General features: G+C 37.2%; 1 protein-coding gene across 1 annotated transcript in view; it reads left to right on the top strand.

The window, feature by feature from the left end:
* The window catches only part of LOC107037275 (lachesin), a 29,807-nt gene extending 14,778 nt beyond the window's left edge, over positions 1–15,029 (top strand). Inside the window, exons 3-8 of the mRNA XM_015255744.2 lie at positions 569–754; positions 1,802–1,997; positions 2,077–2,205; positions 6,628–6,918; positions 9,871–10,229; positions 14,857–15,029. Of these exons, the coding sequence (XP_015111230.1) occupies positions 569–754; positions 1,802–1,997; positions 2,077–2,205; positions 6,628–6,918; positions 9,871–10,121 (1,053 nt within the window). The 3' untranslated portion in view covers positions 10,122–10,229; positions 14,857–15,029. The remainder of the gene's footprint in view (positions 1–568; positions 755–1,801; positions 1,998–2,076; positions 2,206–6,627; positions 6,919–9,870; positions 10,230–14,856) is intronic.
* The last annotated feature ends 366 nt before the right edge of the window (positions 15,030–15,395 follow it).

Raw genomic sequence — 15,395 nt, 5'->3', positions numbered from 1 at the left:
CCCGCTGATCCTATACCGCAAGGCGTTCTTCTCGTGTTAAAACGGGTGTTGATCCTGAGAGAATCTTAAAATGTGCGTCACGCAGAAAAGATTTCCCTTATCCAGTGTCAAAGGGATTTATTTAAAACGTAAAAAAGAATCGAGGAAAATTGAAAGGGTGAGGGCAGAGGTTGGGGGTTTATATAAGACGTTTTATATTTACAAGTGGAGGCACTCGGAAGGGAAACTCGGGCAGTTGCAGATCTTTTTGAAATATATTTTTTTTTTCCTCGACTTGTGGTGATATCGACGTGAAAGGAACGTCCGTCCTTTCGGTGGAGTTATTCTTTTCTCGGTTTTCCCTGCGGGTCGAGGGAGGGTAAATTGAGTAGATCCTGGATATCCGGTACTGCGGGGTACAAATATTAGACATGTAGGGATCAATGGGAATGTTGAGTTGAATTTGTGCTTTTTGGTTTTTTTGGGTGTTTGCTGGGGGTTTTTAGATGGTACTTTTTTTTTTTTTTTGTCAGTGATTGTCGAGGGGACATAATGGGAATAATGCTATTTCTGGTTAACATTTTGATAGGTGGCTTGGATCAAAGCGGACACAAAAGCAATTCTGGCGATTCACGAGCACGTTATAACGAATAATGGACGTCTTTCTGTGACCCACAATGATTTCAATACGTGGACATTGCATATTAAAAATGCAGACAGGTCTGATCGTGGATTGTACATGTGTCAAGTCAACACGGATCCCATGAAGAGCCAGGTAAATATGTAATGTGGAATTGCATTATGAATATCGCATTGTTTTATGTATGAAGGGAGTTTATGGAGAGGAAATATTTACAGTAGTTGCACCTCGAATTCGTGTGATTGAATGTTGTGAATGGAATTTTTGGAGGGCTAGTGGTATTTATGGGGAATTAGAGAGAGCAAAAAAAATATACTTGAATGGAGCATACACTGAGACAAAAAATTACTTCTGCCAAGGAATCATTTTCTTGGGAGAAGAATTGAGGAGCGAAGCGGTAAACCGGGTGAAGTCGATTTTAACTGTTGGCCAGTTTTTGACGAATATCTCGGAATCTAGAAGAGATACAAAAATTTTTGTCATAACCTTTTTTGTAGAGCAAACTGAGGGTTATAAAAAAGGTCATGAGCAAAATTTTGTTATTTCTCTTAGATTCCGAGATATTGATCAAAAAATGGCCAAAAGTAAAAATCAACTTAACCCGGTTTACCGCTTCGCTACTGAATTTATTTTTTGCGGAGCGTATTTCTCCAGGCCAGTCATTATCACGGAGTCCAAGTCCATCTCTAAATATTACAATTATGTTCAATTATGGAATGATTATTTACATATGACCTTGAATGAACGCCATTGACAATTATTAACCTTTAAAATTATTTCAAATTATTAAACGTTAGAAAACCTCGAATTTGAAAAAATTGAAAAATAATGAAGCGTGTTCATTCAAGGTCATATGTAGCATAGTCATCTCATTATTCAACATAACTGTAATATTTGGAGATGGACATGGACCACCTGGGAATGACTGGCCCAGAGAAATAAGCTCCTAAAAAAATAAATTCTTCTCCCAAAAAAATGATTTTTTGGCAAAAGTAATTTTTTTTCCCAGTGTATTTTACACCAGAATTTTGTATGCATAAACCTGATTCAAGCATTAAAGATACTCGACTCAAGTATATTTTACACTCGAGTGGGTAATGGTATTTCGGGCTATTCACTTTTTTGGAAAACGCCCTCAAACCAAAAATAATTTTGAATCCGCCGATGTTCCATATGCTGCAGAGTGCTTTTCTGGAAGTGGTAATACCCCCGGACATAATATCAGAAGACACTACCGGTGACATGATGGTCCCGGAAGGAAGTTCGGCCAAACTCACATGTAAAGCACGAGGTTACCCAAAGCCCGAGATAACATGGCGCCGTGAGGATCGCGGTGGCATAATCGCTCGGGATGCAAACGGCGGGGCCAAGACCAGACGTAAGTCCCCTCAATATTGCCACCATTTGTTTGTTCCTCAATTCCCAATAACAGCTAGCCATGCGCTCGAAACTTTCAGAGACGACGGTTGAGGGCGAAACGCTGTTCTTGACAAAGGTCACGAGAAGCGAAATGGGAACTTACATGTGCATAGCAAGCAACGGTGTACCACCCACGGTCAGCAAACAGATGATGCTGCACGTCAACTGTAAGTAAACCCAAGCCCACCGAAGTATACCCACTATTATAACTCTGTGTATTTTGGTATATAAGACTGTTGCCTGTAACTGACCCTCACGTACTATCGTCTCTCTCTCTCTCTCTCTTTCGACTCATTGAGATACTCATCGCCTCCCACTTAGCATAATTTTCCAGTGATATTCCCACATTTATTCACCTCTAGACTGGCTTAAATTTCAAAATAACTGGGAAACAAAGGAGAAATGAAGAGAGGAAATAAAAATGGGAAATTAAAGTAAAATACTGCGGGAATAAGCGTGCAAAATTGACGTTGAAGGTGTTGGGCAACGGCGGGTAGGGGGGAACGGCTGAGGCAGTGAGAAAAAAGAAGGTGCAGGGTATAATGGAAGTGGGGAATAATAAAATTACATTTTGGTACAATATATCCCTTACCAACTTTCTTTCTCTCGTTGTAGTTGGGACAAACATCACAATTTGAGGGTTTGCTACATTCACGAATTTTCCTGATGTATTTTTGCTTCCGAATGGAAGCTTTGTAATCGTTCAGATTTAAGTTTAGGGCTTTTTGTGTTATATCGACCCACACTGTTGGAAAAAAAATGAAATCACGTGGACAGTTGACTACCAATTTTCAGGACAGTGGTACTGAATGCGATTTAGGGGGAAAAAAATCATGAAATTTCAGGTTTCATTGAAAATTCAGTAAAATTCAAAAATTTTAAGGGGCATAAACACAAGAATTCCTTAATTTATTTGAATTTCTGATTTAATATGAATATTCAGTGTCAAATTGCATTAACACTGAATGTTCAAATTCAGTAACTAGTTCATTTTTTCGTAATGGATATTATTCATATGAAAAAAAATTTTCTCTTGCGTATAGATTGGATGAACAGCCCTGAGGAAGAATGCACACTGCATTCGAAACGTAGGCAATATTTATAGAAAATTTTAAAAGTCAATTTGCTGAAAAAAGTCATGCTGAATTCCCCAGATGATATTATTAAATGAGAAATTTCTTGAAACAATTTCATACCGACGAGATGAGAGAACTCCGCTGGCAATGGCATCATGTTAATAAATATTCAAAAGTGTCTGGGAGACAATTGTTTTGACGATGTGGTGCGTTGTATGAATTTTTAGTGTGAGAAAGCCAGCGGGGGAATGGCAACGAGACGTTGAGAGAGGGTGGAATAAAAAAACTAAAAAGCGGGGAAAACTGAAAAAACTTTATGCCGTAAGAAAAAGCCGTAAACGCCTAGCCATATCGTGGAGTAGGTGGTAATGTAGGGAAGGATCGAGGCGTTATCTTATCACCCCAGTTGTATCTGTCTGTCCTTTACACCCTCTCTGTTACCTCCACTCTTATTGTCCCTGTCCGTTTAACCGAAAAGCTTGCTTGGATCGTTCCTACCATTTCCACTCACCTCGGGCAGAAACCGCAGGGTTGCGATGCTCCCGACGAACCGACCCGGAAACCTATTACGTACCCGATGTTTCGCTTTGCAGGCTTATTTCATGCCGCAATCGCATCAACTCTCCTCGTATTCATCCGACGCCTGGATATTAGTCCCAAACCCCCGGGAGGAACTGAATTTCCGTCTTCTTCAATTAAAGTGATTTATCATGATTCATTTCACCACTCGTTTCGGCATTCGCAAGGAATGGGGATTTCTAATTGGTTATGAATAGTAAGTGGTGGGAAGATGTTTTGGATTCACGGGTGAAGGAATTCCGGTCTTAATTTGGGATTCTGGAATTTTAGGATTAGTTGGGAATTTGAGAATCATAGCGATAAAAAAAAAAAAATTCAAATAGAATTGAAATTTAGAGAGAAAAAATTCCGATTCGCCCAGCCGGGATACGACCCCGGGTCTCCCAGTTACGCGCCGGGCACTCTTACCGACTAAGCTACCGGGAACCACGGAAATTCTCACTCCAAATTCAACTCAGCACGCCGCCTAACCACCTTTAGGCATCCGCAAAATAAAAAATAATTCTAAGGATCCCCGGAGGAATTCTAGTGCTGCACTCAGAGAAATGAGTCATCCGAATTTTTTATCACACACTGATAAAATGAGTCGTTTATTGCAAATGAGATTCGTTAACTACACGAAGAGACATTTTTAATAAAAATTATTATGAGTCATCGTTTCCTCATTTCTATCCCGAAATTTAGTAAAAATTAAGAGATGATGATTAAATTTTATTCTACGTTAGAGAAATTTTATCCTGATAAAAATAAAAATTACCGTCCCAGTATTGTAAAAATTACTGTACCGGTAGGGTAAAATTTACCAACCGTTCTAGAATTTTCGTTATGTACATAAAAATTATTGGACTGGAAGGGTAAAATTTGTTATGCGTCAGTACAAAATTTCTCTAACGTAGAATAAAATTTGATCATCATATATTAATTTTTACTAAGACCGCCATGATACCGTAGATAACAATGAGAGGAAAAAGAAAGGAGGGGAGGCAGGCTAGAGGAGGGGTTTCAAATCAAAAATTACTTCGATAAAACCAATGAAAATAGAAAAAATAAAAAATAAATTAATCTTTACTAAATTTCGAGATAGAAATGAGGAAACGATGACTCATGTTACACTTTTATAGAACGGTATTAACGAATGGTAGAGTTGAATATGACCAAATAAATATTCGTTAATAGTTAACGAATGGTTCACTTGATTTGCAAAATCACTTGATTTGAGAAGATGCAGTTTCTCGTCTCGTTTCGCGGCATCACTGATCTCAAGAAAAACTAATTGCTATTCACCGTAAGATCTTATTTATTCTTAATTTATTTATTGAATTTATTTGAAGTTCCAAGAAAGAAACATCTCAATAAAAATAATTTCTTCCATCAGCCAAACACTACATTTAATCTGAGAATCATTTTTCCTCCACATCCATTTGCATGATTTTCGTGCATTGGTCGGAAAGGGGTGATTCACAGAAGAGTTAAATCCAAATCATTCCGAAATTTGGGCTGAATTTTGTCGCTTCAGATGGACACAATACATTGCAGAGTGAATTCGGTTAAAGGGCGCGTAGGATTGATTTACGAGCCACTGGCATGGCTGGTTTTCGGCCTTAACAATCCACCACCAAAACCGTCCCCAAAAACTTTTAATTGCTAGCGTATTCGTATACGTATATACATATAGGTATAAACATTTTTGTTTCTCCTCGCTTTTTTTTTATAAATGTGCTCCTGTGGACCTTGTTCCTCGATGAATAGCATTTCCGGGAAATGCGGGAGTGCCCGTACCATCACCCCCGCCCCCCTCCGCCNCCCCCCCCCCCCCCCCTGCAACAGACGATTTGAATATGGGAATGGAGCCTACCTATACGTAACGAATTTTTCATTCACCCAAATCCTATTAGCGCAGTTGTAAATACCAAGTGCAAAAAGTGAATTTCATTTTGGCATTTTGTCGAGTGAGCAATATTTATAGAAAATAATTGGACTGATTTTGTTCGCGGATCAACTTGGCCGATGAACTTAATTTACCGTCGGTAAAAGTTTCCCTTTGTCATGTTGTTGTAAGTCTACTCGAACGTAGGAAGGTTCCACATAAGCGGCTTATGTTTCACTTTGTGCTTGTACTACGGTAGGTAACAGAAGTAAGCACATTACGTCCAATTACTTTTATTCGTCTCGTCGGCATCGTGTTACGTACATCATTTCCGAGAAGATGATAACCAGAATCAGTCAATTACGGAGGAGTTGAAGGGAAATTGTCCGGAAAATGGTAGAGAATTTTTATGTTCGATACCAAGGGGCTACACTGATAGAATGATTCATTCATTCCAAACGAGATTCGTTAACTGTTAACGAATGGTAGAGTTGAATATGACCAAATGAATATTTGTTAATAGTTAACGAATGGTTCACTTGAATGGCGAAAGTCAAGTCAAACGAGGCTCCTCGAATGTACATTCATTAACTATTAACGAATGAACATTTGGTGAGACCGAATAGACTATAACCTCCAACCAAAATCCATTCGTTAACAATAACTAATCCGTTCTATCAGTGTACTCACTCCATAATTTAGTGACACCATGATTTCGAAATGAAGTCGATTTCGGGTGATTTCGAGCGTCACGGAAGGTGATTTCATGATTTCGAGTGATTTCATTAATTCGAAATCAGTGATTTCTGAAAAATAAACTTAATAAATAACAAAGGAGGGGCAAAACGGGTTTTGTGAAATTATGAACATCGTAACTGGTGATACTAACTGGCAAATAATAACGAATTCGTTTGATTCTACGTTTGATTCAACGTTCGGTCCATTTTACTATTTTACTATGGCAGTGAATTCGGCATTTTCCTCCCCCTCTCTCTCTCTCTCTCTCTCTCTCGCTATACTCGCTTATAAAAAAAAGTCATCGTCCATTTGTTTGTCAATTGTTCCAGTTCATCCGATGATCCAAGCCCCAAATCAATTGGTAGGCGCTCCAATCGGCACCAACGTAACTCTTGTGTGCAACGTGGAGGCGTCTCCCAAGGCGATCAACTACTGGACCCGGGAGTCCGGGGAGATGATCATTAGTAATCACAAGTACTCCATGTCTGAGGAGAAACTGTCGGTTTACAGTGTACAAATGCGCCTGGTCATACGGAATTTGCACAAGAATGATCTAGGCGGATACAAGTGTATATCAAAAAATTCTATTGGAGAGGCTGATAGCAGCATTGGACTATATGGTGAGTAGGGATGCACAATTACACAGAGAGAATATAAAATTAAAAATTACTATGTGAACAGAGCAATCGAAGAATATGCCAAACAAAAAATTTAACAATTTCATCTATTTTAACCGGACGTTTACGATGTGAAATTCATTTTTTACGATTTAACATAGTAATTTTTGACGGAGAAATCAGTATAAAATGCACGGATGAAAAAATAATTTATATGATACGTGCGTGTAACCGCATGGGTTTCAGTTGACTATAGTCAACTGAAACGCGAAATAACGCATGACGCGCATGCGCATCACCTATTAAAAGAGAATAACAAGGAAGGAAATCTAACCTCCGAATAGTGAATACATGGAATGACTGAAAAATGAAAAGGTGATTTTCGAAGCAGATAAAATGAGCCAAAATCGTATAATTCCTGATAGTGATGAAGAGTTAGGCAGTGAGGAGAATTTATTTACTGATGAGGAGGAGTTTATTGGTGATGTGACATTTGAAGAAAATGGAAATAAAATATTCTCCGATTTTTCAATTACGTTTTGTATCATATTTTTTTATAATTATAACTTTCTTTTTTTTGCGAATTCTTAATGATTTTTAAAAATTGTATTTTGTAATTATTATAATTAATTTTTTTCAATTAAAAATACTTTACAAATTTTTTGAACTATATATTTAATGAATATAATTAATTTTTTCTTCAGAAGTTCCGCATAATTTTTAAATCACACTTTTTTATAATTATTTTTTTAAATAAATGTGATCTTTTTTCTTCAGTGGGGGGGGCGAAGCCCCCCCACCGGGGGCTTCGCCCCCTGGACCCCCTCTTCTCGTGGGGGGCTTCGCCCCCCACACCCCCCTCCCCCCTCCGCCCCCAGACTTCATCACGCACTTATCATATAAAATAGTATACGCAACACGTAATGTACTATTTCAAAAGTGTTAGAAACGCTTTATTTTTTTAAACCAATTTTTACTATTGGACGACGAGAAATTACTCAAATCGTATGAATTTTTGCCATGTTAAAGTGTAATTTTTTCTTACCATTTAAAACTCTAAATTCCGTTTTCCGTTCTTGGAATCTCCTCCCTCCGTCCACTACGCAATGGCCCGGGTGGCAGATTCTATAATTCTAATAAATTCAATCCGGAAGGATTGGTAAATTTTACCCTACCGGTACAGTAATTGTTACTCTACCAGCACGGAAATCTTTATTTTCATCAGGATAAAATTGTTCTAACGTAGAATAAAATTTGATCATCATATATTAATTTTTACTAAATTTTGGGATAGAAATGAGGAAACGATGACTCATGATAGACTTTTACAGAACGGTAGGATAATTTTTATCAAAAATTTCTCTCCGTGTAGATGAGATCCCATTATAAAACTGGCGTTGAGCGTAAGACCAAAGAAAAATGAATGAGAGAGGGAAAAAATATTAGGGCTAGTCACGTTCACAGAGTTTGGTGAAAAGTTGGCAATAGAAACAATATCCCGCGTATTAGTTATCGTTTATCAGTGGTTGAACCAGGCCAGACGCCATCAAACAAGCAGTTGAGCCTGAAAACGCCAGGAATTGGGTAAGCCATCTGTTGCCAGACATGATCGATAAAAGTCCGGCCAAAGTGTTATCAGCGCTAAACTGCTATTTCGTTCTTCCCATCGCGTGTCTCTGTTCCGCATGTTCGAACCAATATCGTGCCAATTTTTTCTGCCCCCCTTGACCCCTTCCCCCCGGGGGATGACCCTTACAAGATAAATTGAATACGCCAAATGGGGGTAACACTGACGTGTGAATTTTTGGAACAGAAGAAAAAAATTGGTGGATAAGTATCGGAGAATGTTGAAAGCTTGACAGGAAGTGGATGTTGAACCTTGAGGGGTAACGGAACGCCACCGTTTCCTCGGAATTTTCACACAAATTTCGTGATCGAAGTTATTAACATTTTCGTCACTTGTGCGTAAAGTGAGATTTTGCGCACGCGAAGGACTCTGTTAAAAAATTTTGTGTGAACTTTCTGGTACATTTTTTAGAAATTTTTATTGAGTTTGATTACCGCTTAAATTTCAAGGAATTTCGTCATTGAAAATTCAGAATTTCGGGGAAAAATCAAAGAGAACTGTAAATTTCTGTTGCATTGTTCCCTGAAAATGAGTATAAAGCCAGAAAATTCCGGTAAATATATTCCTGAATTTTTAGGACAGTAACACTGAACGGGATTTAGGGGGAAAAATCATGAAATTTCAGATTTCACTGAAAATTCAATGTAATTTGACACTGAATATTCCTATTAGATTGGAAATTCAAATAAATTAGGGAATTCTCGTTTTTATGCTGCTTAAAATTCTGGAATTTTACTGAATTTTCAGGGAAACCTGAAATTTCAGTCCGAATTGATTATTTATCTTATCCTATACGGAGTCTCATCTCAAAGTTATTAGTGTTAATTATATCATAAAGCAAAGGTGAATAGGTAAAGTAAAGGTGGGCCGGAAAAATTCATGAACTTTGCCGTCTTCTTGTGGTTCCAAAAGATGGTGGCAAAAATATGCTGATTTTTTTGTTGATCGCTGCAGCATTCAACAATATACTCCTGAAGAAATTTAAAAATTCCAAAAATTGTTCGTTTTTTGGCGAAAATGTTCTCCACGGTTATCTCAGAATTTCACAATGGTATCCGTCCGGACATCTGACAGAACCTGAATTAAACTCCGGCTAAGCCCTGATTAAATCCCGGCTAAACCCTGATTAAACCTTCATTAAACCCAGACGGGAAACGAATTCGACTTATTTTCTTCATAATCAAATCATCTTACGTTAAAATTTTGAAAACCCCTTCCAACTTCCATTCCCTCCAAGCCCTCCGTAATTCCCTCCCTGTTTTCTCTCAGAAATGCAGCAGACGAAGCGAATTGTTTCGATCCTAATCAAATTTAATTTTCATTCTAAGATATGCAACTTCCGGAGCACTCGAGGAAGGGCAATGAAGTGTCTGATGAGGATGATATGAATGAGTCACGCGAAACCGGTGGCCACAGGCTGAATCGGGTTTATCAAGGCTCACTGAGGGAAAGCGGATCAACTCAGCAGACAGCGGTGGGCGTCGATGGTGCCTCGGCTGTAGCAAGTATCGTTGATAGTAGTGCTGGATCGTACGTGCCACTGTGCTCCCTTCTAATCGTCTCTATCGTCTACACGTAAGCCACAACGAACAGTCTCTCCGGAGTGTTGTAACAAGCGGTCTATTAACAAGTGCACGGTGTTATTCCGTGTTCGAGCGGATGGGTGACCATTTTTTTTATGTATAAAGTAGGTTACATGGGACACTGGAATGATGTTGAGGTAATGATTGTTGAGAAAAAGTGCCAAAAAAATTGAATGTAGCATTTTGTTGGGGACTGAGGATGTTTCGATGAACCACGGTGGCACGTAAAAGATGAAAATCTTGGTTAAAAATGAAAATGGCTGTAGACGTCAGTCTTCTACGCCAGACTCGTACAAGAAAACTCTGTTGTTTTTATGCTTAGTCACGGCTGTACATAATACAATATTATTCAAACACGCGAGGCGTGGAGTAGGAAAAGTTATTTCGTGTACAGCGTGGATGGAATCCCCTGTTGAACTCTATTTTCAATCGTCCCCGTATTGATTTATCATTTGTAATTTATCTCAAATTCATGATCCGGGGTTTACGCGAAGAATTTGTAAATAAGGTCCCGACCGTTTTTCTTATCGTTTCATTCACTTGAGCAAGATGATTCAATATAACGTAATGTTAGGGGGCTTTGTTGGAAATTAAAATTGCGCTGAGAGTTATTAACGTCCGATGTACTCATACACAAAGAATGACGCTTCATATGTAAATATATTTGCTGTCCGAAATCTAGGGGGATGTCGGTCGGGGTTGATGTTATATCCGCTAGATTTTTGGTTTTTTGGGGGTTGGGAGTAATTTAATGGTGAGGGATGAATTTGATGGTTAGTAGATAAAATTTAATGAAAGTTTGAAAACTGATTTTTTCATTTTGTGGATTGGTTGATTGAAAATTAATGCGGCAGCGAAGCGGTGACACCGGTTAAGGATATCCAAGCACTTTGGCTATTTATTCTACAAAATGTATCTTCTCCCGCGTTTTTCATAATTAAGGAGCGAAAACGTCAGGTCATATTCAAAAAACTATTTCGAAAAAAAAAAACACGTTGGGTGTTTTTGTTAAGTTGATTTTTCTATTAAAAAAAAATTCGATTCTCAACTTTTGAGTGGCAGAAGACCATTATGACCTATAAAACCAGATTTCTGAGGAAAAATCACGTGGGAAAAACGAAAAACTTTTTTTCCCGGGGTGCACCACCTCTTAAGGCGATTTAGCCTTTAGCTGAGTTTTCGAGGAATATCTCCGAATTTAAGGGAGCTATCGAAATTTTGGTAATAACCTTTTTTGCAGAGCGCATTGAGGGCTATAAAAAAGGTTATGACAAAAATTTTGCTGTATTCCTTAGATTTTGAGATATTTATTGAAAACTGGGCAATAGCCAAAATCAACTGAAACCGTTTTACCGGTTCGCTACTGAATTTTTCTAAGGAAAAATATCAAACGACATTTTTTGTTCCAACTGAATTATTTGTCCAGCCACTTGTATTCCTATTTGCAATTTATCTTCCTACCCTAAGCCATTATTGCGGTTTCCTGTAATGCTAAAACTCGAAAATTAAATTACGAATTTATTCACCATCCATTTTCCAACGTTTCGAGTGGCAAATGTGACTCCTCTTCAGGGCAATCTATTTATGTTCATCTGAATAAACCAAAAAGAACATTAAAAAACATTAGTACAATATATATTCATAATGATATTTCAGGGGTTAGATTGGCTGAAAGGCCCTTGAATTATTTAATGGATTTTAATCGATTACATACAATAGGAAATATCGTAATAGACGTGGCTTGAAATAAATTTTACCCAATTCCTTTTTTATTTATATAAATGGAAATGAATAGATTGCCCTGAAGTGGAGTGACGTTAACCACTCGAGCCGGTGGCGAATGGAATATGAATAAATTAATAATTTAATTTTGGTGTTTTAACATGGCAGAACACCACAATAATGGCCTGGGGTAGGAGAAATTGCAATTTGACATTTTTGGTTGGAAATTTTCATTGCTATGCAAAATGAAATTTCTTTCACGTGAAGTATTATTTATTGAATTATATTTCGTTCCACAATTACGCTTGAGAAAGTAAAAAATCGTGACGATTTTCTGAACAATTGTTCCTTAAATTTTCTCTCCGTACAGCTGAAGTATACACGCACGAAAAAATTTAATAGAAAAAGTCAACAGAATTCGATTTTTCTATACAACTTATACTTTCCATATATTTCCTATAGAATTTACTCGACTCAAATTTTCTAAGTTTTTTTCATTCTATTTTTCTTTTCTTCTCATCAAGAAAATCAAACGAAAAAACTTGGAAAATTTGAGCCGAGGAAATTCTATAGAAAATATCCCAATAGAATAAGTTGTATAGAAAAATTTAATTCTATTGACTTTTTCTACTGAATATTTTCAATTGACCATTCCAATAGAATCGGCCAAAAACTGATAGAACAGTTCAATAGAAATTCAATAGAATTTTCTACCGAATTCGATAGGTTTTTCTATTAATTTTTTTCGTCCATGATAATAAAACCTTAAAAATGGACTTTTCACATTTGACTATCGAAAAAGTCGAGCAACATTATTTGTTCGAAATTTTCTCGGCTACAAAAAATCTCTTTGCATTTTCCACCAAAACCACTCCTTTTCGAGATAAGTAAGACGTTAACAAAACAGTTTTATCAAACACTCAATAAATTGATCCGGTGGCATATCACGATGTTAAAACTTCGATGCACGAGCCACAGTGCCAAATGCCCCTGAAATTGTCCGCTAGTTAACCAAAAAGGGCAATCGTTTTAATTGCCCACTAATTAATTGACTAATCAAAAGAACCGAACAGAACAGAACAGTCCAGCAGAAGTTGTAATGAGGAGTGACTCACTTTATTATTCTCCCACTAACTGAGATTGCCCCGAGGCATGACTATTAATTGATACCCAGCAAGAGTCTGCCAGCGGATATAACGGCATCAGTGTCACGTCGATAATACGTACATATAAATCTTTCGAAAAGCGTAAATGTAGAAGATGAAGGAGTGCGTGTTCGAAATGCGTCTACAAGTGAATTATTTCGTCATGAATTCTTTCTGTTAACATTTACCTCGTTAATTTCACATCAATTCTCCCGTTGGACTACTGCATATTGCCAGACGCGGTATATTTTCACGTCGTCCCTATATGCGCTTAACAAAGTACATTTTAATGAGAATAACATGTATTAAAAAATTCAAGAGAGACATTTCATGAAAAAAATATGCAGATATTGATTTTTTTTAATCTGTTGGAATTTTCTTCCACGAAAATTCTTCAACACAAATTGGCAAATGTATACCGAGACATTTCTATCGAAAAAAATTGTCGATGAAATAACTTCTATAGACGAATGAAAAATATTTACAGGGGAGAGTGTAGAAAATAGAATAGAAAATTATTATTCCCCATCAGTAGTCCCAATAATAAAAAACAATTAATAAACAAAAGTTGATGACAATTTTTTTTTTGCTTGAAGTCCGTCAAATAGTTTTTCGACTGTTTCATTTTGCCACACTCTCCCCTGTAAAAGAAATCAATAGAATTCCACTAGAACTCCTCTTGAATTTTTTTACTCATAAATTAAACAAGAAGAGAAGAATGAAAAAATCATAATAATAATAATTGAATTTTTACAGTAACAATAATGCAGATGCAAATATATTTATGTGTAGAGTTGTGTAATGTACAAAGTATAAAAAACAACAGCTATAACTAAAGAAAACACGAAAGACCTATGATTTTGTCAATTTATTTGCAAACAGCATGAGAGAATATATATATTGATGAACGAGTGATTTCAATGAAGGCACCGAATGTCAAACACTATCAGTGAGGGAGAGAAACAGAATCCTGAACATCGAAAATGACCCATTGTCGAGTGAAAATTCAATTTTCTTTTCGTTGTTATTTGTGAAACACAAACCGTCGAATGTTCTCGGCTTTTCATTTCCACCTATTACGTCATGACAATAATCATATTTATTTACCATTACATTGACGAATTCGGGCGTGGCATCGTTTGTGCAATAACGACGATTATGGGGTCAATACCGATAATGGTTAATTCTAGAAACTTACAGAGACGTGTATATGTGGAGTGTGTGTACGTGATTGCTCGTATGTAACAACGTTGAATTTTTATTTCCACACGGAGAAAAAAGTTGGAGAAAAATTACCAAACCAAGTCATGCACTGAGTCATGCACTGAGAGAAAAATCGACGTAATATGACAAAAATAATTTCTTGAGTGGAGAACATCGCACGAATATTCGATCAATTCATGGTAGGTTTCAGACAAGGAATCGGCGCTATTCGGGCTAAAGGAGGACGATACTGGATGAAATCAGTAGTGAAGCGGTAAACCGAGTTAAGTCGATTTTGACTATTAGCTAGTTTTTGCTGAATATCTCGGAATCTAAGAGAGATAGCAAAATTTTTCTCATGACTTTTTTTATAACGCTCTATTGGCTCTACAAAAAAGGTCATGACAAAAATCTTTCTATCTCTTCTAGATTTCGAGATATTCGTCAAAAACTAGCCAATAGTAAAAATCGACTTAACCCGGTTTACCGCTTCGCTACTGAAATAATGATATTTTTTTCTGGAAATTAGATCACATTCCTGAAGAGACAATGTAAGTTTTACGATTACCTTCCGTATAGTAAAATTTGCTCCCATTTTCTAGTACTTTTTATCCAACTTCTCTCTCCGTGCATAAAATGCCGTCGCTATGAAGAGACAAAGATGTTGCAGCTCTCCAGGCGCCACTTGTAATCACTCCAAACCAATGCAGAATAACCGTTAATATATTGTTTCAAAGTGAAAATATATCGGTGATTATATCAATTGGCAAATGAGATATTTCGGCCGAATCAACGAGTGCATATCTCAATAAAGAATTAATTCATGGACTATGACACTTTCCCCATTTATTTACCCCTCTCGTTCTATTGGCACATGACATTTAGCGGAGGTTGAAATTTGATGATATTTACTTTCAGATATTAATTCATACGTCGATTAATGAATTGGTATTGCATTTATATGGGTGTACCAACTCCACTAGGGACTGTTGAGTTTAAGGGCATCTGTTACCGGATCGATTTGAATTTCGGAAACGTGACGTTCACACCACGAATATCCAGTGACGCATCTCTCGTTGAACAACTTGAGCAATTTAATCATGTGGCCAAGGTGATGGGGCGAAGGACACTTTGGCGACTTTCTGAATCAAGTTTATACCCAATGGATGGATGGATTCACTGAAAGTATCGTGTACGGTT

This window comes from Diachasma alloeum, unplaced genomic scaffold, assembly GCF_001412515.2.
Source record: "Diachasma alloeum isolate Michigan unplaced genomic scaffold, Dall2.0 Dall_scaffold_00216, whole genome shotgun sequence".
NCBI lineage: Eukaryota > Metazoa > Arthropoda > Insecta > Hymenoptera > Braconidae > Diachasma > Diachasma alloeum.
This window is presented reverse-complemented; position numbering and strand designations above follow the sequence as displayed.